Source organism: Ciconia boyciana, chromosome 5, assembly GCF_034638445.1.
Source record: "Ciconia boyciana chromosome 5, ASM3463844v1, whole genome shotgun sequence".
Lineage (NCBI taxonomy): Eukaryota > Metazoa > Chordata > Aves > Ciconiiformes > Ciconiidae > Ciconia > Ciconia boyciana.
In genome coordinates, this window is record NC_132938.1 from 81,297,724 (window position 1) to 81,320,894 (window position 23,171).

The following is a 23,171-nucleotide window of genomic DNA, read 5'->3' on the forward strand; positions in this document are numbered from 1 at the left end:
GCAGACATCTCACCACCCCAAATAACGGGTGCTGTCTAACACCAACCCAGCCACAGGATATATAAATGCCCAAGCAGATTATTAGCCGAACACAAGTTAGTCATTTCAGTTAAATAACCTTTAAGCAACTAGAACATCTGAAAAGAAAAGTTGGCTTGATTACAAAGATTATTTTTTAAAAGTCAATAATATTAATAATTAGGCTTGCTGCTCTTAAATGTCAGCTTTGACCACGTCCCAATTTCCCAAATTATACAAACACGGTGCTCAAACTCAAGCACTCCAAATACTACAGAAAAAAGTATGCCTTTGGAAATAAGTTCCTACCTTCTGTTTCTCTACATAATGTTCGAAATTATCCTACAGTATGCTAGAGAAGTAGACCATGGAAAAAATACTAGCTCAATATTTGGCCTACACACAGGTCAGTCTTAAAAACTTGCAAGTGACACTCACAGTTAAAGCACTGCAACACTACCAAAGTGAATACATCTTGTTAATTTGTGCATTCCAATACAAAAATGATGAAACCGAATATTTAAAACCAGAAAACCTGCTTATAATAGTAACTTATATTAACCTGTTTGATTTTTTGTAAATGAAGAAATATAGTAAAACAACTTCTGTTGCTTTTAACTTTCATTATTGGACCTATGCAACATCCAAGGTCTGAACCTTGCATTTTCCATTCCCAACACACACAATCATTTGAGCTGAGAAACAACCACCTCGTACTACTATCCAGGAACCAAGCAAACTTGCTTTTTGATGGACAGCACAGGCTTGCTGAAGAGGTTAGGAGTTCGTTTATCAGATCACTAGATGCCAGCTTACTTGTGGCACGCGTACTTGGAGGACCTGCGTTCCTGACCAAGTTTTACTGGAGATACTGAACTGGCTTCTGAATTCAGCCCTGCATCCTTTTCCCTGTGCCTTATGCTACACAGGTAGATGCTGAGTCACGTATCTTCCCGAATTTAAAATGCAGCAGTACAGCAGGAATAGACACGGTTTGTTAACCTAGCCATACTAGAGCATCTGAGACTGGAGACTACGGCAGTTTTATGACTGTGGGTACGTGAAGAGCTCAGGCAACGCTTACTTGTGTAGCAAAAGATCAATTGTTGGGGGTGGGGGAAAAGAAGCTTAATGTGGAAATATATTTCAGAGCTAAAATACATGATCATACGGTTTGGCACGGAATTTACACAGTGCCCCATAATCTCTATCATCCTTAAAAGACTTTTTGCCTCCCCAGCTGACAATCACATGCATTTTAAAACAGCTCTACAATTGCTTCACATCACCAGAAGTTTACTGTCAAAAGTAGCTCTGTAAGAACTATTCCCCAGACTTAAAAAAAGTGATGGTGCTATGCCATGCACAAAAATCTAGTGCTGCAGTCTGCAAGAGTTTATAGACAGTGTCCTTGAATTTGAATGAAGGAGAAAAATCTGATCTAAGGAATAAAATGTCTCTATTCTTCCACCTAATTTTAAAGCTAAATACCAGTATCAGCTAATATGCCTAGTAAACATACCACTGTCAGCAAGACTCAGAAAAAAAAGAAAACTTTTTAGTGGAGATATCTCAAAGCCACTAATTTGTTACATAGATCTAGATCTATATAATAACAAGATTAAGTAAGAGATCTATAGGGAGGAGCAAGTAAGTTGCTGTAATTACTATTTGCTGACAGCTATGGCTGAAAGGACAGCTTCTAATTCTGAAACATGAACGCCCTCCTTTGTATCATAAATTACATTTACTCAGGTACAGAAGAATTAAAAAAAATGAACTGTCATTTGTTTCTCTTTTCCTATCAACGACAAATGGCATTCAATCCAAAGTACCATCTCAAGATCAGCATTGAAAAAAGCTTAGGTTACACAGAGGTAGTTATGAAACTTTAAAAATTGTGCAGATGTGAAAAAGCAGCAGCTCAGCTTAAAACTACAGGGTATGCGTCATTTTAGTTGGTGATTTTTTTTTTGTAAACACTGACACAGATTCTCAAGTACAACTGTATCCAAACTGCAGGATCCAACCTATGTCCAAACGCACCTACATCATCAACTAATTGATGGAAAGGAGTCCTTTTGAAACACTGTTCAACTGCTTTTCTTGCAGCAAAGACGCCTGCTCATTTCCAGTGCCCTCTGTCCCCTCCTCACCAGGGACCGGGTTATTTCCCAAGGCGGCTGCTTGTAGCACCCATTGGGTTCCTACCCTGATTCAAGGACGTATCTTATCAGGCTGATTAATGCCTAACTACATATCAACCTAGTCGCAAGATATAAATGCCACAGCAGAGGTTTCTCCATTGTTTCTTAAAATGTGTGTTACTTTAAAAAGCCAGCTTTATTCAGCTTCACAAGACCCCTCCAGAGAAGTCTAATAAGAAAGAGGCAGAGGAGCCTTTTTCTTTCCTAATGGCCACTGCCAGTTATCTGGAAAATACTGCCAGGTAACACCACACACTTAATAGTTTAAGTCAGCGATGACCTTAAAGACTTGATATTCAGTCTGTCTCTAGCTTTTAAGGCTAATTCTGCCCACACTGTCCTCTATGCAATTCAAAATACACTCTTTTTGGAGTTAACTATACAAACCCTGGACTCTCTCACGTGCATGTAAGATTTTATTCACTTACGGGTAATGGGTGCAGCCACATTAACCATCTCCTTGTCTTTTACAGAGCACACTATTAATGGAAGAACCACCTTCTAAATCCACGCGCTTTAACCAGCGAAAATAGCACGCTAGCTACCACAGAAGACGACTCCTAACTGTGTGGTGTCTATTGCCTACACTGAGCTTTGCAAAGCAATGATCAGCCCTTCTACCACGATGAAATACAAGTGACACAAGTTATGCCCAGCTTCATCCACCTGCAGCAGGGATCAGAAGAGCACAGGAGGAAATGTGCCATCATCGGGAATTTCAGTCACTGACTGACATAGTGCCTCTCTGTAAAGGGCAAGACTAACCCTGCTACGCCGAGCAGAAAGCTCCCAGCTGCCTGTGCCATGCCGCAAGGCACCGCAGGGAGCCAGGCAGAGCGATGACCTCCAAAGGACCCGCTGCTCTCCTCACTGGCTCTTGGCTCCCGCTCCTCGGCACGCCGATCACTGCAACCGCGCCGAGGGACACTGCGCCAAGTGCATGGGGACATCGGGGCACTGCCTTAGAGGGAGAGCAAAAAGGAGGATTGGAGCCTGGCGAAGGCTTCCCGAGGCATCTGGGCAGGCTGCAACCCGAAGACACATTTGCAGTTTGCGTACCACAGCCGGGTGCTGCACACTGCAGCCGTAATTGCTATAGAGCTCAGCGGCAGCTAAAAATCATGCCCGCCACAGGAGATAACTGCATGATCAGCTACTGCTAGCTTCTGATCTGTGCCAGGCAGTAAGGATATGCCCTGGTAAGGCCAGTTCCCTTCATAGGCGATGCACAAGATGCACAGTAAGACACAGTCCCTGCAGGGGCTGCAGCGTGTCCCTCCCTGAGCACCGTGCCAGCACAGCAGGGGCTCTGCATATACACTGTGCATGCTCCAGCAGCTTGACTTTGGCTACATCTATTGTGGTCCCCCCATCTGAGTATCCCCCCACGAAGCTCGTCGCTTAAAGCCCTCCAAAATGCCAAACGCTGCTACAGACCCTTATGTCTCCTATCAGACACCAGCAAGCATTTGGTTTGCAGGTGAAATAAAGCTTCCAGCTTAACATCCTCCAAAATAAATCTAGCTTACCTGCACCAAAGGTACTCTACAAAAGGGAACCCGCATGCAGTAAGTGGGGATGATTGGGGGATTTACAAAACCATTCCATTGCCCTGAACCTAAATATTAATGCAGATGGGACAGGGACAGAGCAAAGCAAGAGTCAGGTTTGTTTCCCCTCACACACCCACTGTTACATGACATGGATGTTCAGCACCCCCTGCTACATCCTACCTTTAAAGCTGTGTTTTTCTAACTTTTCTTTAAAGAAAGCTTAAAGAAAACACAGGTGCAGACTCTGAACAACCACAAAACAGAGCTACCACATCCCCTAGAATTAAACAACAGCCATCCCGTAACAGTTTAAAAGGCCTTGACCTTTGCCTCCTCTTTGATTGTTTAATTATTACTCTCTGCCTTTTCTTTTTAAGATGTTACTTATTAGCAGAAAACTAGAGCTTTTCAGTTATGTGTAAGAATTCTGATTTGGTTAAACAAACTACTTCTTTTCCTTTTTCACCCCTCCTGCCCCCCCCCAAATAACTAACTCTGCCAACAAGGCAGCAGTGCCACTGCTGAGGTGCCCGAGTATTTTGTGTTGAGCAGGTATTTTGGACTTGAAGAACCAACACAGATTTTTTTTCCTAATACTTTTCTACCAGAAAGACTGGACTAGGCTACTTATAAGTAGTTTTGGAGAACGTAAGAGACCTGAAAAGCTTGTAAAAGTCGCTTAAATTTGCCTGCTAAAGCTGTTATCTCCAGCCACATGCCCCTCTTTTCTGATGAACATCTCTGGGCAGGAACACTGCTTTCATTTACGAGACGGCTCCTGAAGCATCACCATTTCCAGCCTAGCACAGAAACGTGAACCAGCTCTGCTTCTGGCTTACCTTAATGCACCAGGCTAAAACCCGCAGAAAATAAATTAGCAAAGGCTCCTGCCTTAGAGATGCAGCAATAGCTGAAAACAGCCACAGCACTAGCTATCCAATTTTAATCTGCCAGAAGAAAGCAACAGTTATGAATTTTATCTAACTGTTCAGTAAAAACAAACTGATTGCCCAATAATTTACCTACAATACGTGCCACAGTGGATTATGCGTAACAGTTTAGGCATGGACAAATTATACGGTAAAAGATGAACACACTCACTTTGTCTCTCTCGCATTCAATCAAATGCCGCGCTTAGAACATTCCGAGAATGAATTACCCGATAAGACTGAAGAGACAGTAAATAATTCAGTTCACAAATAATTACAGGGGGTTTTTCCCCCCACTGTAATAAGTATTTGCCAGCATGTACTCTACCTACAGGTCTATTTCAAGGTCACTGGCAGTCTGGTTATATTAAACATTTTACTGTTCCACCTTCTTGCATCATAAGATATTGTAACAGGTTAACATCTGTGGTTCCAGAGTAAATTTAGAAAGTACACAGAAATATATTCTCAAAAACCTCCAAATATATATTCATATATGTGTGTACAAATATATATCTCTATACACACACATCTCTATAGGAAAACATTGAAAGAAAACTGCTCCTTTCCATTTCTTCCACTCCATTTTATAGCAAAGAAAGTATCTGCTCTTGAGGACAGTTCATTTTTTTTTACCCTAAAGACCAATCTACAGAGACAAAAAATAGACAATGTTGACGTAGTGCCCAAATTTATCATACAACAAAGACATTTTTCTTCTTACAGAACAAGAAAATATCAGTTTGGAAAAAGAAGAGCTGAAACTCAATCCAGGCAGCAAGGTTTTCCTGGAGAGAATAGGGCTGAACTTTGTTTAGACAGCACAAGGCTACCTTTAGTCTGCTTTCTCAGGATATCTGTGCAGCCTGACACTTTCTAACCAAACACGCATTCATGTACACACACGGAGAACCAGTTAGAAGCAGCACTGTTATGGTCATCTCCGCTGACACCTTGGCGAACAGACAGTAGCGTATGTTGGGATATAACCACTAGCACGTTCAGAGTACGATGCAAGTGCCTGCTCTCGTTCAGCTCAGATGCATTTAAAGTTGAACAGGGGAGGAAAAACAGATGAAGGAATTGGCTCAGCACTCCACATCCTGCAGCCCAAATCAGAGAATTGGCTGATGTTTTCAGAGTTGGTGAAAAAAGGCAGTGCTAAGTCAAGACACTACCAACAGTGCAAAGGAAAAAACCAAAAACAGCAAGAACACCACCACCAAACAACCCTAGCCTTCCACAACCAATTTTCAGACTAAAACAGATGAAAAGTGGGCCTGGCAGCTTTCATGAAAAAAGCAAAGGCTGAACAAGACATTTTTAGAAGCAAATTGTTAAGCACTGCAAGTCTACCTACCTATTTATCACCCAGCCAGAAGCATCCATTAACACCCTTCTCCAATTCAAGATCTATTTGTTTATGTGTACATACATAGAAGTGTAAATGACATGGTTTTCTGTGAAATTTTGTTTTGCCTGTCACTCGCCGTTGTGTTGCTGAACAGAGGCATTCTTGGATATCAGGTATCAAAGATCACGTGGTACACTGAAGTAATCAAACTTAATAATTAATCTGTGCAGTCAGGATTTCTGGAATCAATCCAGACACTACCACTATTTCAGTCTGAAGTTCGGTACCCGATGGCCAGGAAGTGTACAGCAAAAATTTGTACCCGAGTACAGCAGTGGTGCCATTTATGTCAACTCACATCATCTCCATTTCTTGGCCTATACACAGTTTCTTCATGCTTATATACAACTAGTTTTAAAGACATTTTTACCTATCAAACCCAGGGATGCAAAGTCTCCATCAAAACACTAATACCATGAAATTAGATAGTATAACCTATCAGCAGGCTTCTTTAAGCGTAAGCACTATTCATCCGTTCTCCTTTCTTCCCATTTTAACCCACACTTGGTTAGAAGCTACAAATGTAATCTCCAAGATAGCGTGCACTGTTTTTTCCTCTACTGTACCATTAAGCACCTTACTCAAAAGCAGAATACTTCCTGCAACCACAAAAGACTAATTTGGGTAAGTTTGTGTCCGATAGTTCCCCTCACCACCACCCCAAGCTACTTCCAGTGACTTCAAGGGTATATTTCACCAAGCAGCAACAAAAGACACCAGATCCCATTTGAAATTCACGGCTTAAAAACTGCCACTCATCATATGAGGTCAACCAGATACCACAGAAATTACTTGTAGAGCTCAGCAAACCTTACTTCTGGCAGAGGGCTGGCTGGTTTGGTTAGGATTCCTCCCACATAAACAACATTGGGTAGCGTAGGCCTTGGAAACTCCAGTGCTACATCAGTACAAAGCATCCACAGGCTGGATCCATGAACCAAGTCGTACATGGACCGTTCTGGCAGAACTTTGTATTTCTGCATTATCCTTTCATATTTTGGCAGAACCAAAAAACTGACTCCAAATCTTGAAATAAGATAAACAACAGTATTTTTAATCCTCTCAAATAGGTTCATGTGATCTGTGAGCAGCGAGTTAAATTCTGGAACATAAGACAGGGGAGCTGGTGCACCCACTTCTGCTGGATACCAGAGGCCAGTGGAAAAGACGGCGTATTTAACCCCTAAAAGATGAGCTATAACAAATCCACACATCTCATTGGGATCTACCAGGAGCAGGTCAAATTTTTCCTGTTTCAGGGCACGCATGAGGTTTTGGTTGCCAACGATCATATCGCAGTTCTTGGAGTAGTGGTCCAGGATATCGAACAGTTCGAGGGCTGTCAGTCTCCCAGAGAAGATACTCCTCATCTTGGACTGAAGAAAATCATCCGAGGTGCTGCTGTTAAAGATCCCTGGGTAGCGCTGAAGTCTGTAGTGATTAGATGGAGGAATCTCTCTGCCCTCAGAGAGGAGAAACACTGTCTGGTGACCTTGGTCATGCAAGGCTGAGGCCAGAGTCTTGAAAATATAAAGATGGCTTTCAAACATAATTGGCGGCACAACAACAATTTTGGCAGCCCTCGCTATCCCGACAGCACTCCACAGGAGAATGAAAGCTGGAGCGTACGGCTTCATAGCTGAAATGAGAAATAAAAGCATTACATCAACAGAAAACAGGTTTGTATGCTACCTGGGAATTTTAAAAAAGTTATTACGTGGCTGTCCCATGAAAGCTAATCACATGTCCCTATTTTGAAGACATCTTTGCAGCAGTCACAGGGAACAAGAGAGCCACTCAGCTTCAGCATGCATTTGGTACTGCTCGGTTTCCAGTGAGATCTTTATTTTCCCCTCCTCTCCCATCTGGCATTAGGGATAGACATGAGACTTCTTCCAACACAGATACCGATATGGCACCTGCATTAAATGGCAGGAAAAACAGGTTGGTATCCATGGAGATACCACATGCACCACTTGCGAATTATATATGCCATCCAACAGCCGTAAGATCTTGAAGTCAGCTCTGAAAGCTAGACCCTGCTACGTTTGGGATTATATTTAAAAGTGCAATATATTACAATGACAATAATGCAGTTAAGTGAATAAGAAAGATGCTAAGTTCAAAGACCCAAGGACTCAAATCCTCTATTTGTTCACACACGAGACCCAAAGGATGCACTGGTGATTTTCAGTGCATAGGATATAAGATGACTCTTATAAATACAATTCAGTCTTGCCCCCTCAACAGGCACTTCTAATACGTCCATTTTAATTTTGTAGTTTGACCGTGCCACACTTGACACTACTGTTAACATGGTTATGAGTATTTTCACCGCAACATCTTGTCCGATAGTCGCCCACAGCTTTCAAGCTGTCCTCCTTTAACTTGCAACTCTCTATTCTGATTGAAGGATAACATTTTCTGCCGTTTTGTTTTCATACAAGCCAATGGGAATAGAAGAGATAAAGATTTTTTTTTTTCATCCTAAAGGGACATGCAAATTCATGCAATGTTTTTCTTTAGTATCAACACTGATCAGACACATGGGGGCGGAAAGTCAAAATCTGGCAGGAAGATGCTACCATCGAATAAGAACTAACTTCACTACTTTGCGCTTTCAAAAATTACATTTTGTGTATGAGAACAAGTGATATAACAGGAGTTAGTACTACATATGTGAACATCGCAACTTCCACTGAAGCACTTTTAGAAGTACTTGATTCTGAACCTACATAAATCAGCATTTGAGCACGCACTCGAGCACGAACTCTAACCTGTGCTGAAAACCCTAACCTACGCTGAAAACCCCACTGCCGTCCTAAACATACACAGTTCCCGACAGTAGCAGGCTGCCGGGGACAGGGAAAATACTTTTCTCCCCCCGTGTTTCAGTGAGTAAAGCCTATAAAACGCTGTATGTGCCAGATGAAAGCAAAGTGCATTAGAAGCACAGAGAGGGCATGCCAGAAAGCTCCTCAGTCACTTTAACCCTCCTAGGACAGAGGAACAAGTGCAAGCCAAACCAAACAATCTGCTCTTTTCTCATGCCAAACCAATGCACATGGAAACCCAAGTCTGTTGCAGTGTCCTTTATAAATAAGCACAAGAGAAACAGATAACACTGCTACTTGGTCCTTGTTATCTCCTTACAGCGTAGTCTTATAACCCTCCTACAACAGATTTCTTAGGACTTTTATATATATATATTTTTTTCTTTTTAATGTTATGTGGGTTACCAGCTCATCAACAGAGCATCTCGTATTTATATTGCTACTATATAATATTGAGCTTCCTGAATGATGCCCCAATTTTCTCCTACTGCAGCTTCTGCAAGTGGCCTGACTTTGAAACATTTATAAGCATGATGCACCAAGCCCAAGTAAGGTTGGAAAATTACCACAAGGTACATTGACTATTTAAATCAAGTTTCTCACATGAAAAGTTTTCTTCCTGGATTTGAAGCCTCCTCCACATGTGTCTTTAGAAAGTCTTAGCCAATGCCTAGGAGATTACCAACCATCACTTAGAAAACTCTGCAATTTTAATTATCACCAGTAGTATGCGCACAAAAAATTTCATTCAGGCAGAGACACATGTTTTTTGTGGGGTTTGGGTTTTTCTTTCCTCAGACAAAGCCCACAGCATGAAGATGCACAGCAAAACCTTATGGTACCCATAGGCAAGAAGAGAGGAACTAAAATACGGAGAATTGATCGAGATCTCCACACCACCACATTCACAGGCTGACACAGTGTTCTGGGAAGTACTCAGAGGCTTCACTGTTTCTAGGCACAAAGCTCAGAGATAACACTTTGGGGAAAGAGGGAGGAAATTACTTGCTGCAAATATTACCAGTAGCATACAAAATCTTCACTATACTGCACCATTGTCTGACATCAGTAGAGATCGATTTGATCTTTAAGCTGCCTCAATTAGAGTGTTGGAGATTTCCCTAAAACATCTCCTCCTCAGTGAATAGTAGTAGTTAAATTGAACTAGACAGCAATCCTATTCACTCTCCAATAAAGCTGGGAAAAGCATTCTCAGTACACAAGAAACAGCTTACCTCTCAGCATGAAGGCCTGACCTACCAGAGAGTTTAAATTGCCTTTTTAGTTTAGGCCTTTGCTTTCACTGGCGGCTTTCTAGAAAAACGCAGCACCCCACAGAGCTCATGTGCCCTCCCAGGAGCTCCCATTTGAAGGACATGCCAGCACTGAGCCCCGCTCACCATCCCACTTTGCTCCCCTCCATAAAACTCGCAGGTTTCGAGTCGCAGCAGAGGGTTGTGCAAGTGCAGAAGTACACAGGCTTGGCGTAGCATTCAATATTGGTATCAGCAAGCCATGCTCAGCTATCTTCAACAGGGCCCCACTGAAGGATAACGCTCGTTAGGTAAGTGTGGTTTTAAAATTAAGTAAATAATGGTTCATCAGTGAAATATCCAAGAAAAATGATTAAACAAACTTGGAAAAAAACCCACCATTGATTACATCTCCCCATGCTATAAGCATTCCCACGGTATTAAGCTATTGCTCCTGTCAACAATAGCGATATTACAAAACCATGAATGGAGGTGTAGGATTGGGAAATGCAAAAACAGTTAACATTTCTATCAGCAGTATAAGTCAAAGGTACCAGGAGCCTAAGGGCTAGGCATGATCCAACAGGTTGCCAGAAGCAGGCATGCCAGCTGTACTTTGATCTCCTGACCCAATACAGGCCCGGAGCACAGTGCAGGAAGACGCAATCCTTAGCCCTAAGGAGTATTTTCCACAGCTGGGGTTACACACATGCCACCAAAAGCCATGGGAACTACAGCTGTACTTCCCTGGGATGATGACAGTACCACCCCACCGCTTCCTACCCCCACCCTCACCGAGCAGCAATGTTTTAAATGGGAATTGCATTGGATATTTTACTCTTCATGAAGGTACTATAAAGCACTACCTACCTAACATAAAAATCTGCCAATATAACTACAAACAATTAATCAAACATTAGGTTTTCTCCTCTTGAGGTGTATCAGCGTCAAGAGATAACACAACACACCTCCCCAGGAGTCTGTAGGTTGCAGTATCTTCAGAACTGATTAAAAAAATAATCACTTCTCAAAAATGTATTATGCAACTCCCCTTTTCAATGCAAGCATCTTCCACAGGGACAGGAAAATATATGTACAGGACCTGCCAAGCCATAGAGATATTTAACACATCACGCTATTAGGTAAATGCCGATTAAGTGACATTTTTACTGGGGAAAACGGCATTGACCTTATATTGAACTTTTGGCAGGAACCTGCAGGATGAAGCCTCATTATTTCATCCCCGGCCAGGCAGAAGCAGGGAGCTTGGAAGGTCTGTATTTAGCAGGAATGAGGGAAATACATAACAGCACTTTGTAAGCCAATTAATCACAAGCATAACTCCCATTTGGCAGACTGGGAGGGGGGGGAGAAGTAGGTGCTCAGTGCCATCAGCAGGGCAACAACACTCAACTACACCAGCCCGACTCCGGGCTCAGTCCCGGATGCCCCTTCGCTCCGACCATCCTCAGCAATGAACTCCTCCAGCACATCAGGTATTTCCACCAAGACAGGGAGAGCTGTGGAGGCTTGCCTGTTTCAATGGGAATTTCTGATTCTGCTCATCTCCCAAAGCAGGGAGCAGCGCCTAGGCAGAGGGGGCTTTACAGGGGTCAGGAAAATTATGAGGTGGTGCTCAGTTGGAAGCCAGCTAATCAAAACCAGAGCACAAGGACTCTTCCCACTAACTTCGTCATACTCCAGCAGTGAACTCCCAGAATAAATCACTTGCCAAAATAAATAAAAAGGATCAACATCTACTGCACCTGCTGTTTCTGAATACCAGGAGCATGAAAAATTGTCAAGTGTCCTGAGAGAAAAGAGGAAAGAAAATCCAAAGCCAGAGGATGACATGTTTCTCCAAGACAGTTAATAATATAAAACCATTTTCTACCTCTATCTTAAGTCCTTCTGCTCAGGATTTGCCTCCATTAAATAAGACAGTTTTGGTGTCTGAACTGGTATATAACATCCTTTTTAATAGAGGGCAAAAAGAAAAACCCAAATTTTCTAAAATATAAAAAAAACCCAAACAAACAACACCCCACAAAATTATCACCGAACTGAAGCCATTACTACTTTCAGCCAAAAAGCCCTAAAAGCAATGGTATGGAGGGGAAGAAAAAAAAAAAAAAGATGCAGAGTGGCTTTATATGAGTGAAACCAACTGCCAACTGTAAAGAGGTCACCTATTGGAGTACAGCAAGAAAAAGTTTAATATTAAAGAAATACCAAGAGGTTAAATATTAAACCTATTCCAACAGCTTCTTGTAAAGTTAATGACCTACATGTGTTGTTTGCAAATGAAAGAGAAAGTATGAGTTTTAAAGCGTGTTACAGAAAACCAAGCACATCCACAGAAGACTGCTGGAGGGATGTTTTCAGCTGACCAAAACAGTTCTAAATCCTGATTTATTTTTTAAGAAGTATTTTTCCATTCACCCAGAAAGACCAAGCAGGATCTAGAACAAGAAGTGTGACTGTACAGAAATTGGTGACTTTCAGAGGAAAAGATAAGGGGGAGGATCCTTCCCCCCATTGTTCACAAAGGTCTGATACTGGAAAATTGGGCAACATGGAAAGAAACCGAATAACATTTACATGAATGTAAGTTATATGAAAAAGTTTTAATGTTTAAATAAATATTATAAAACTGAACTAATACTGCAGTTACATTTCAATCTTAAAAATGGATTTCAAGTAATTCCAATTAATAATTTATGTAACAGTCAATTACAGTACTGGAATACACACCGAAGGTTAGATTTACTGCCAATCCTTAATAATCTGCTAATCACTCTGTAATTAAAACTTACAGGCAAGTTTGGGTTTTCTTCTGCTTTATACCACTGCCTGCCTACCTTCTATTTCTGAATCTCACAGAAATAACCATTGTCAAGCCAGCAATAACCATTACCAGTGTTTTCCTCCATTGTCGTGAGATCTAGAAGCCAAAGAGGCTCTCAAGCACCTCCGTATGCAGCACAGCTTGAATTCAAACTGCACAAATGTTTATCACTACTCAAAAAAGTAAACGGTTCTTATGCACTTACACATACCGTAACGATATAAAGAGAGTCCTTTTTACTCACTAGTAACACATAACACTCCTGACTTCTAAAGCAGCAAATGAAGTTTTACAGAGATCGAGTTCAGTGATGCTAGTAGCTCTTTCAAGTTCTTCCTCTCCTTTCAGCCTTGCTTTAGATTTGCTAAGAGTTGTTGAGTTCACCCAGGCAGTTTGGTCAGAAGACCAGGACCTCTGCCTAGAAAGGTGCCCTTCATACTGAACAGCAGCGCTGCACTGACAGCAAAAGCAGCAATCTTTCTAGCTGCTGATCATTCTCACCTTACCCAAAGAGCTCAAATTACTCATTACAATTTAACAGATACCAGTACACATTAAAAGGAGCAGGCTTACCAAACTAGACTTCCACCTCTGCAAACCCAAGTGTGGATGCTAATTAGCACTGAAATGACTATGCCCAAACAGAAAGCTAATTATGTGCCTCACAGTAGTGTAAGTATCAAAAAGGGGGGAAATTTGAGATTTGTATGCACTTCAGCAAACCATGCATACTGCTAACTGCCACCTGAGTTCTGGTAACGTGCAGATTTATTACTTCATCTTTCTCTCAGTATTGTGTTCTCTCTTTACTATCGGTTCATTACATAAAACTCAGTATTTCAGAGGGGAGAATACAAACCTTGCTTTTAGAGCTGTAAACTCTCCAAAATTTCACAAGTGATGTGAGCCAACTGGAAAAAAAGGCAGAAAAACAGAAAACTTTTTTGGGGGAAAAAAAGAAAAAGGTGTATTTTATCAGCACCTAAACTTCTAATAAAAGTTGCAAATCTGATGCAGTTTCTGCATAGGGAGAGTGGATCTTGACCAGTTATCAGTTACGTACCGCAACCGCCCACGGCAGGCTCCAGGCCAGGCTGCTGCAGTGCTGGTTGCTTTTCCCTCCACCAAGTCAAACTCGACATCAGTTATCCCACCTGCTCGTATCTCCGTCCAAGGTCAAAACCCAGAACCATAAGCTGTGCAGTGTCACCTCAGCAGTCAATCCCACCCTACCATGCCCAACAACAGCATTTACCACAGGTAAACACATATAGTGCATTTATTTCTTTTAAGATAGTATGTATCGTAGCTGTAAAAAGAGACACGTGGTCGCAAGTATGGTAAGAAAAACGTTAAGTTGTGACCGAAAGACAACCGGTTACTGAGAGCACTACAAACTCCCTCTGAAAAGCACAGAAGCAGCTACTGTCTATGGTTTACTACCGCTCTTAATAAAAAGGAAGCATTAAAGAGGAGAAAGAAATGAGCACAGATCTCAGATTGTTACCTGATGCATTACCTGTGTTACTTGATTTATTGAAGCTCCAGTTCTGCCCTGCCTACTCAAAATCCCATTGGCGTTAACTTATTTTACGTGCAAATCTGTTTGCTTTAGCTGTTATTAAACACAGTTTTACAGATAACATGTGGTATCCAATCTTCAAAGGCTTGTAAACATTTCAGTTAAACAAATACAGAACCAAGCCCTACAATACTAGTTGCATGACCAGAGGCCCTGTAAGCAAAGCATTTTATCAAGCCTAAGATAGCAAGGAGCGACTAACAAAAAGCACTTAAGTATAAAGCTGAAAGAGGAAGAAAATATTTCAAGACAAATAAAAGGTTCTCTAATGCTGCTTACAGGATGATTCAGTGATAAAAATACATGCGCCCAAACCAAATCTTAGCTGTTATCAGCACATAAAGACAAAAATATATACCTACACACGAGCATAAACACAGTGCATTGATTCAAAATTGGGGAAGAGCGAACAGAGAAAGGAAGAGGTCTGTCTTTCTATTTGTGACATCCTCCAAGACACCTCTTGAAACAATACTAGTAATTTTTCAAGTCCCCCTCAAAATATTCTCTAAGATTTAATACCAGTGCAAATCAGTATATTTTTGCCAAGCACCAGAGTAAGGAAATGCTGCCTATGTGAGGATGTGTACTGACCAAATTATGTATAACAGCAAATCTCAGAAGATGATCAAATTATCACAGACACAGGAAGATTTTAATTAGTAGCATAACAGACAACAGGAAGAAAGACCACGGTCTTCAAGCTAAAAGTACAACTTAATTCCTAAACCCTTGAAGCTGGCAATTGTAAGATACGTTCTTAATCTGTAATACTGCTTGCTGTACTGTACATCTTCCATAGGCAATAGGAAATAATAGTCCATAATCCCTTTGGAGTATTAAAGTAAAATCAGGCCCATAAGCTGACTTCAGGCAGCAAATCGCAGTTTAAGATTATGAAGCAGCTGCTACTAAGCAACTTGTGCTGTAAAACAGACAAAAGCATCAGAAATGTGTGAATGCACAGAGCCTTGGAGCAGGAAACCACTGTATTATCTAGGAAGAGACTCTGATAACAGGTATTGCACAGCCTTTGGATTTGTATTCTTAAGTTTTTCCTATCACACATCTTGTTACTAATTGCTGAGGTAGCGCATGCTATGATAGTTACTTCGTGTGGCAATGTTTTAGGTAAGTGGAAAGACTGAGCTTGTAACTACAGGCTCCTATTTCAACCAACTGAATAAATTAAGAAATTAGTGTAAATGATTAGTAAGAAATCCTGTGTGCATAAACAAGGACAGGCTTTTGCATTTACTTTGTACAGTTTCTTGAACAACAACTACATCCTTTATGCAATGACTGAAGCATTTCAATGAGTACAAGAACGTCTCACCTACAGATAAAAGAGAGGAAGATTTATAGGTATTACAATGTTGCTGTAAGCATCTGTCAGAGACTTACTGTGCCACTTATGCAAACAGCAAAGGAGTTAAGAGGGAGTCAAAAGGATATGCAATTTATGAAACCCCTTTTAGTTACAACTTCTTATTTGTGCAAGAGGTTTTATCAAATACTAAAGGATTTTACCTAAGCTTTTGTACTCCAGAGTTGTGGAAAAACGATTTTAAAAATCCTCGCTCGGAAGGCAGCAAGGTAAAAGAGAAGAGGTACTTCTCCAAAATTTAGGTTTTACTGTTAGTACACAAAATATTCTCAACAGACATGCTAGCAGATAGATCTTTTTAACAAGTTACATGGGAATAGAAATCTTATGCAAGACAATGTCCTATTAAGATGAATTTATAGCAAGTGACCAAGGTACAACATTCTTGCTAGCACTTTGCTACTGGCTTTCTGAAAGAACAGCTTCAAATGAGTCTTCATGGTTATGGAAAACAATCCTAAACTTCAGAAAAGATTGACTATATCTATCTAAAAAGATTAAAGATTTACAAAGATTGCCTTTATTCTTCTATGAATAGATTCCAAATTTATACAAGATTTCTAAAGTTATTAACAGTAATACCTTCAATCTTTTAAACAAAGTCACTTATAAACCATAGCAAGGCCTGCATACTTTGGGATGATAATACTGCAGTATTGACAGCATCAGTCAAGAAGAGATTTACCTGAGGGTAAAGGGTTAAAGTCTAATTAAATGTTTTCATAGCATGAAGTGTGTTACAACAGGGCAAAGGCACGTTTCCCTTCGCATGATCTATATTTCTTAAGACTCTATGCACCAGAACTGAGCAAACAGTATTCACTTAAAAATTATACTTTATTGAATGTCACTATTGTACCAGTATCCATTTTCAAGATTCAGTCCAACTAACTGCATGACAGCAAGTTCCATAAAGATTTTACACCCTATGAAACACTAATGTTCGCAGACCTACCAGATAAGGTAGTTAAAACAACTCAAAATACATCAAGAATATATTTAATAACCCAAATGAAAGTAGAAAGGGCAAGAAGAGCAAGCTCTCATTTGTCCTGCTGTGCACTGGGCAATTCAAACAGGGTATTTTAAGATCCTTATGATCTGTAAGTCTTCCACTTTACGCAGCAGGGATTAGCATTTGCAAATACTAGTCTACCTGTCAATGTTTTGGTAAAACCGAGTGCTATTGCAAATTCTTCCGTAAAGCTTAGCCAGGCCTAGAAGCACTGCATGAAGAAAAACCCCATCCTTTCTGCTGCTGGCCTAAGTCCAAAGCAGTATAGCAAGACCAGAACAGGCTACTGGCCCCAGCACCTTGGCAGCTGCACTGTATCCCCAAAAGTGTGAGCGGGGAGGTAAGATGGTGCAGAGACACATCAGCAGAGCAGCTCAGGTCGGGCTGTGTTTATTACTTCAGACCCTGCGCCAGAGCAAAGCTGACCACGTGCGTACGTCGTGTTGCAACAGAGCTGATGTGCCATCCTGGACCTCAGGACATAAAGGAAGCACAGCGCAGAAACGTGAGAAACTAAAAGCCTGCTCCAAAACCTACGTACCTTCGACCGAACGCAGCCTGACTCAGTGTGCAAGCGACTCTGATTTCTCCACATTGCCGTTCTCTATTATGCAGGTCTTTTCCTTGCTGCCCATGGTTATTCCACCCCCAGCACCTTGGAAAGATAAATGCTGACTACATGCAGTGAAAAAGCCATCTATTTGAAACTGAGACATGTATATTCCTTGTGGAGAGATTTGTCTAGTTCATCTAAAACGACGTGAAAATGCTTTCTGACAAATTATACATCTACCTCACAGCTACTGTGAATTCACAGAAGACACGGTATTTTGGCACCAACATACAAGTCCCTTGACAGAGTCCCCTCAACTTCTGGGGACCTTTCCTCCAAGTACTGAGATCTGAAAGCAATGTTTCTCATCCTGCTCCAGCCATTTTGCACCAGAAAGAAAGCAACCAGAATTAATGTTGTGACATCGGGGGGTGCAGGTATTAACAGAGAAGTCAACAGGTTACTCCACATTTCTTAAAGACACCAGTTCTGTTTAAAATGTTATCTACTGGCTCAAACTGCTGGCCCTGCCCCTGCTGTGTGACACTGCAGCGCCCAGAAGAGCCCAGTAAGAGAATAACTTATCACAACATGTTTCATGCTGCACAGTCAAGAGCTACAGGAGTCAAGTGCAGAAAGAAAAAGAAGAAAGCCTTCTACCTGCAGAGAGCAGAGGGCACGAGTGCCACGGCAGCTGATGGAGAGAAAGATGCCTCCACTGAGGGGTCGAAGGAAGCCTTCTCTTTCACAATGGCCTCAAAAGACAGGTTGAAATACTGGCTGAATGAAGTATCAAAAAGAAAAAAGGAAAAAAAGAAAAAACCCGACTCTGGCAGATTTTAAACACTTTCATCAGTGACAGATTCTCCTTTGATAAAATGACTCTCCGAAGAAGGGGCTGGAAGAAATTGCAGTGCACAACTTTGTAGTAAGCTTAATTTGTTGGTGCAACAAACACAGGCTATAGTTATATGCTACCATCACGCAAGCACAAATTTTGCCTCATGAACAACCCCCAGGATCTGAAGCAACATTAGTTTTAAACTTCGACACATTTTACTGGATTTTGTTTAACTTTAGTAATTTGTTTGGGGGGATGCTTCATTTTTTCACTACAGCTAGCTTCAGCTTGGTACAAGCTCTCCCTGGTCACGCCATCACATGACACCTAGGAGAACTGAATGAATTTCTTTGTTCGGTTTCTGATTTCACCCTATAGCAAATCACTACATTTTAACAGGCCACACAAACAGAATCACAAGGGACACTATAGCAGGTTTGTTTCTGCAATGGGAAAACAACTTTGAGTAAAGTTAAAATACTTGATTTAATAATGTTTTGCTCTTATTCGGCTCAATTAAAATAACTGAATTGCTCAAGACTGTATGCAACAACACCACACACTCCAACAACATTCAGCTTGTTCAGTCTGTTCATCATTAGGTTCTGTTTTGAAATTTACAGGTAGGGTTTTTTTAAAGCAAATTATCATCTTTTGCTTTCAGATTTGTGTTTTGTAGTGTCTGCTTTGAATTACCTCTTAGTAAAATTTGGTTGTTAGAATAAGACAAAAGTACGGTACATAACGGCTTTTCTCTCTATGTAGTTTAATCCTCAGACTCTGATTTTAAGAGCAAGACCACATCACTCAGCAGAGTGAGAAGGGACAGAAATCAACTCAAGAACCTTCTAAAATGTGCAGACTACACTCCAGTAAGGGGTAAGAAAAGACTTAGGAGTTTTTGCAGTAGCTGTATAAAGATTTTCAAATACACAGAAACTTCCTGACAATTTCTAGTATCAGGAGTTGACTTAAGACTGGATTATAACTTCAGAAAGCAAAGGGTCTAAAGATAGGGTTTGTGGATTTTCAAAAACGATCTGAGACTTAAGTATAATCTGTTAATTTACAAATATTAAGGAGAAAAAAAAAAGGAGAGACAGATCCAAAGGTTGCTGAGGGTCAAGATAAAGACAATTCACAGCTCTAAGACTATGATTCAGAGAGGATGATCTGGGTGCAAAACCAGAACAGATCAACAATAGACTATCCAGATATGCATCAAATGCTTCTACACGTGCATGTGTCTGTTCCTACCCACTGAAAATGCACTTTCCGGGAGATGAGAAGATCCTCCTCCACTTCTTGAAAGCAACTAAAACTTTTTGAACACTATCCCTATATAATAAGCAATATCTGATGGGGGTTTGTAACAGAAACATGTTCTCTTAACTACAGCCCTGCTATAGGCTATCAAGTTATTTCACTAGTAAATAGTTTAATGCAAGATTAACTTTAATAAAAAGTGTAGCCTGAGATTAATTTAATTTGGAATACTCCAGCCTTCTTGAGTGTACTTTCATGAAAATAAAGCTAATTGACAAATAAGCAAAACAATTACTAAAGTACCACGAAGCAGAGTCATTAAAGATTCATCACTATGAATGGTTAAAGAAATATGGCAGCTTTAGGTTACACTCTTAAATTTGACACACTGTACACCAGACTCTGATCTATTTTACAAGATTCTCAACTTTGAAAGAAAAATTCAGATAGTCATCAACTGTCCTTGGGCGAGTATCCACACAAATCCTCACAAGATTTACACCAAAAGCTCATGTTTACAGACTTTCAGGCCCCACAAGCAAAGGATACTCCAAACACTAGACTGGCCTATCTAGTCATGTGACTAAAAACCACCTGAAATTTTCCACTTTAGAGTGCTTGGAAGAAAAATATGTGTAAACAAAACTTCCCACAAGCATTTTATGCTCCATTTCTTATGAGAGACTTCTGCGCCCAGGGACCAAACATCATACCTATCAACACACACCTCTCAAAGTTCAATTTCTTTGAACCCAGGGACAGGAAGTGACATTCTTCCAAGGACCAGCAAGGCTTAATCAAGGGTCTAATTCTCCAACAAGTCGTCTTCGTTATTTACAGTACCCTGGTGAACATGTTTTATTTAGACTACCGTGACAGTCTCCTCCAAGTTCACTCAGGCAAAAGAGGCTTAGCGGAACTGAACCCTAGAAGAAAGCAGAAGAGATTGAGATCTTTTTTGCCAACAAGGTATGGAGCAGCAGCAAGATTCCCATGGCCTGTAGCTCACTTGGCCGAGTATCAGCACAGCAGGCTTCCTGTATGAAAAACCGACCCACCTCTTACACCACAAGAACACCTGCAGCCAGCACTACCTACGGCCTACAAGCTATAAACACAATTTCAGCTGGTGCCCTGAGAACTGTCAGAACAGACACAAGCCTGACTTGGCAACCAGGCAGCAACCTAATAGAAACAACAGTTAAAAAAAAAAAAGGAACAATCAGAGTATGCATTTGTTTCCAGCTTAGCCAATCCACCTTGTCAGATCTTCCCATTTCACTTCATAGCCAAATTCCTTGTCTATCAGCTTGCCCTTACCAGAGGGAACAGTAATTGCAGCTTAAGAAGTTCAGACTGGCACTAGACAAATCTCTTCCTTTGAAAGAATGGTGTAGCACTGGAAAAGGTGACCAGAGAGGATGGGGAACCTCCATCCTTGCAGGTATTCAGGACTTGGACGAAAAAGAGCCACGGCTGACCTGATCTCACGTTGCCAACAATTCTGTATTGAGTGGAAATTTGTACAAACCTTCCAGAGACTCTTCTAGCCAAGATTTCTGACCTACTGACTCTGTAGGCACCAGAGCTGGTTAACCCTTTCATTCCCCAAGGGTAACTCCCGCAGAGGCAGTGCTGCCTGCAGCACATACTCTATCCTGAGCACTTCCAATAGCAAACCTCATCTGCAAGCAACCTTCTAGTCAAGAATGCTCAAGAAAGATACTGCTACCAAGGTCCAAGTTCAACATCTCAGCACACCCATGCTACTAAAAAAAGAACTTTTCAGCACCTGTTTGCATTATGATAAATTGGCAGAACCGGCTTCCCAAGCAAACTTACAAAATAAACATTTAACTGCTTGCATACAGTGTCTACATTCTCTAACAGCTATGCCTTTCAAAAAGAAAGCACTACACCTTAGTAATCTGAAACAGGTACAATGTAAACTGCTACCACAGCTCAGTAACAGCTTTCAAAGTGAGAAGGGAGAAACCAAATTAAGTGCTCACAGAAAGAATATTTCATTATAGAATTTCCAGCAGTATGAAATTTGGCACATCTTCTATGTTCGCATCCTTATTTCTACGTCTACTTCCCCATGATTCATCTTAGGCAAAAATCTTTAATCAAACTGTGGTGGTGGGAGGGAGAACATTATTTTCCATGAAACAAAACAGATTCAAATTAGTAACTAAATCTGCATTCTCAATCAGTTCAAGGCCAGGTGTAGCCACGAGAAGAGCCGTACAACTGCATTCAGAAGGGTAGATTCCCTCTCCAGGCACTGCACGTTGCAGAAAGCGCATCCCGCTACGCTGCTGGGTTTGACAGCTGCAGCAGGCTCCTCAGCCTTCCCACTTCACCTCAAAAGCAAGCTGTGCATCTACAGGCCATTTAAATTACTCTAATGTTTAAAGCAGTATTCTGGCCGAAATTCCTGTTCCTAACCCAGATTTCATTGAGAGGTATGCTTCTTCGATCCCATTCATAGTGTAAGCTAGGAAATACCTGACTTGTCTCTCAAATGGAGAGTTTCTCATTTCAAACGTTAAATTGAGAGAACAGCAACCATGTGCTGAAAAGTTAAGGGCAAGTAAGTGACAACACATGACTACTGGCCATGGGTTTTTTTAATGCTAGTACTTTACTTCTGTTGAAAGTTTTTACAATTCTTTTTAAATACCTTTATTTTATGAACTGGTGTTCTCGACATTAAATTACAAAGCCTTATTCATTTGACTCAAGTCAAATAACTTCCAACTTCTGAGTTGGGGGGCGGGGGGGTGGAAATCATCAAATTCAGCACATGTAACTGCATTTTTATCAAAATCTTCACAACTGAGGCCCTGAATTTCAGAATTTAATGTTTGAAGATTGTGCTACAGCTATGCACTCAATCCTCATGTGTTAACAAATGTATGAAATAACTTTTTAAAGACTGGTGTTGATGTATGGGTGAAAACAATTTCTCTAATGGAATACAGTGTCTTAATTTAAGGAACTCAGAAGGTCCTCCACCTTTTGTGTTCCCGCTGCTATCTCCCCTTCAATACACTGAGAGACAACCTTCATAATTTTTTTTGAAGGTTGATTTTTAAAAAGCACAATGTTTCACCAGGGCATCAAGGCTCATTTCCAACTCAGTTCAGAACCTGAAGCTGACCCACGATTTCTCATTAACCTTCCCTTCAGTTATTGAGTAGGAAGGGAAAATAGGCCCAAGTCACTTATTTCTCATGAAGCTAAACCATCCATTCAGAGGAGGGAAGAACAGCACAGAGCGAAGCAGAAAGCTGTACTTGTTCCCCTATACAAATCAAGTTATGTGCATGACAACTGTGCTACTTAAGAGAAATTGCCATAACAAATCAGGTTACAACTACTTTTTGCAACTCTGAACTTTATAATTTAGAAAGCAGTTATCTACATTGTCTTTCAAACCCCTTAAATCATAACCGTTCCATTTAC

General features: G+C 41.0%; 1 protein-coding gene across 1 annotated transcript in view; it reads right to left on the reverse strand.

Annotated features, from left to right (window-relative positions):
- UGT8 (UDP glycosyltransferase 8) overlaps positions 1-23,171 on the reverse strand; it is a 47,673-nt gene that overhangs the window by 19,735 nt on the left and 4,767 nt on the right. Inside the window, exon 2 of the mRNA XM_072862286.1 lies at positions 6,937-7,760. Within this exon, the coding sequence (XP_072718387.1) occupies positions 6,937-7,758 (822 nt within the window). The 5' untranslated portion in view covers positions 7,759-7,760. The remainder of the gene's footprint in view (positions 1-6,936; positions 7,761-23,171) is intronic.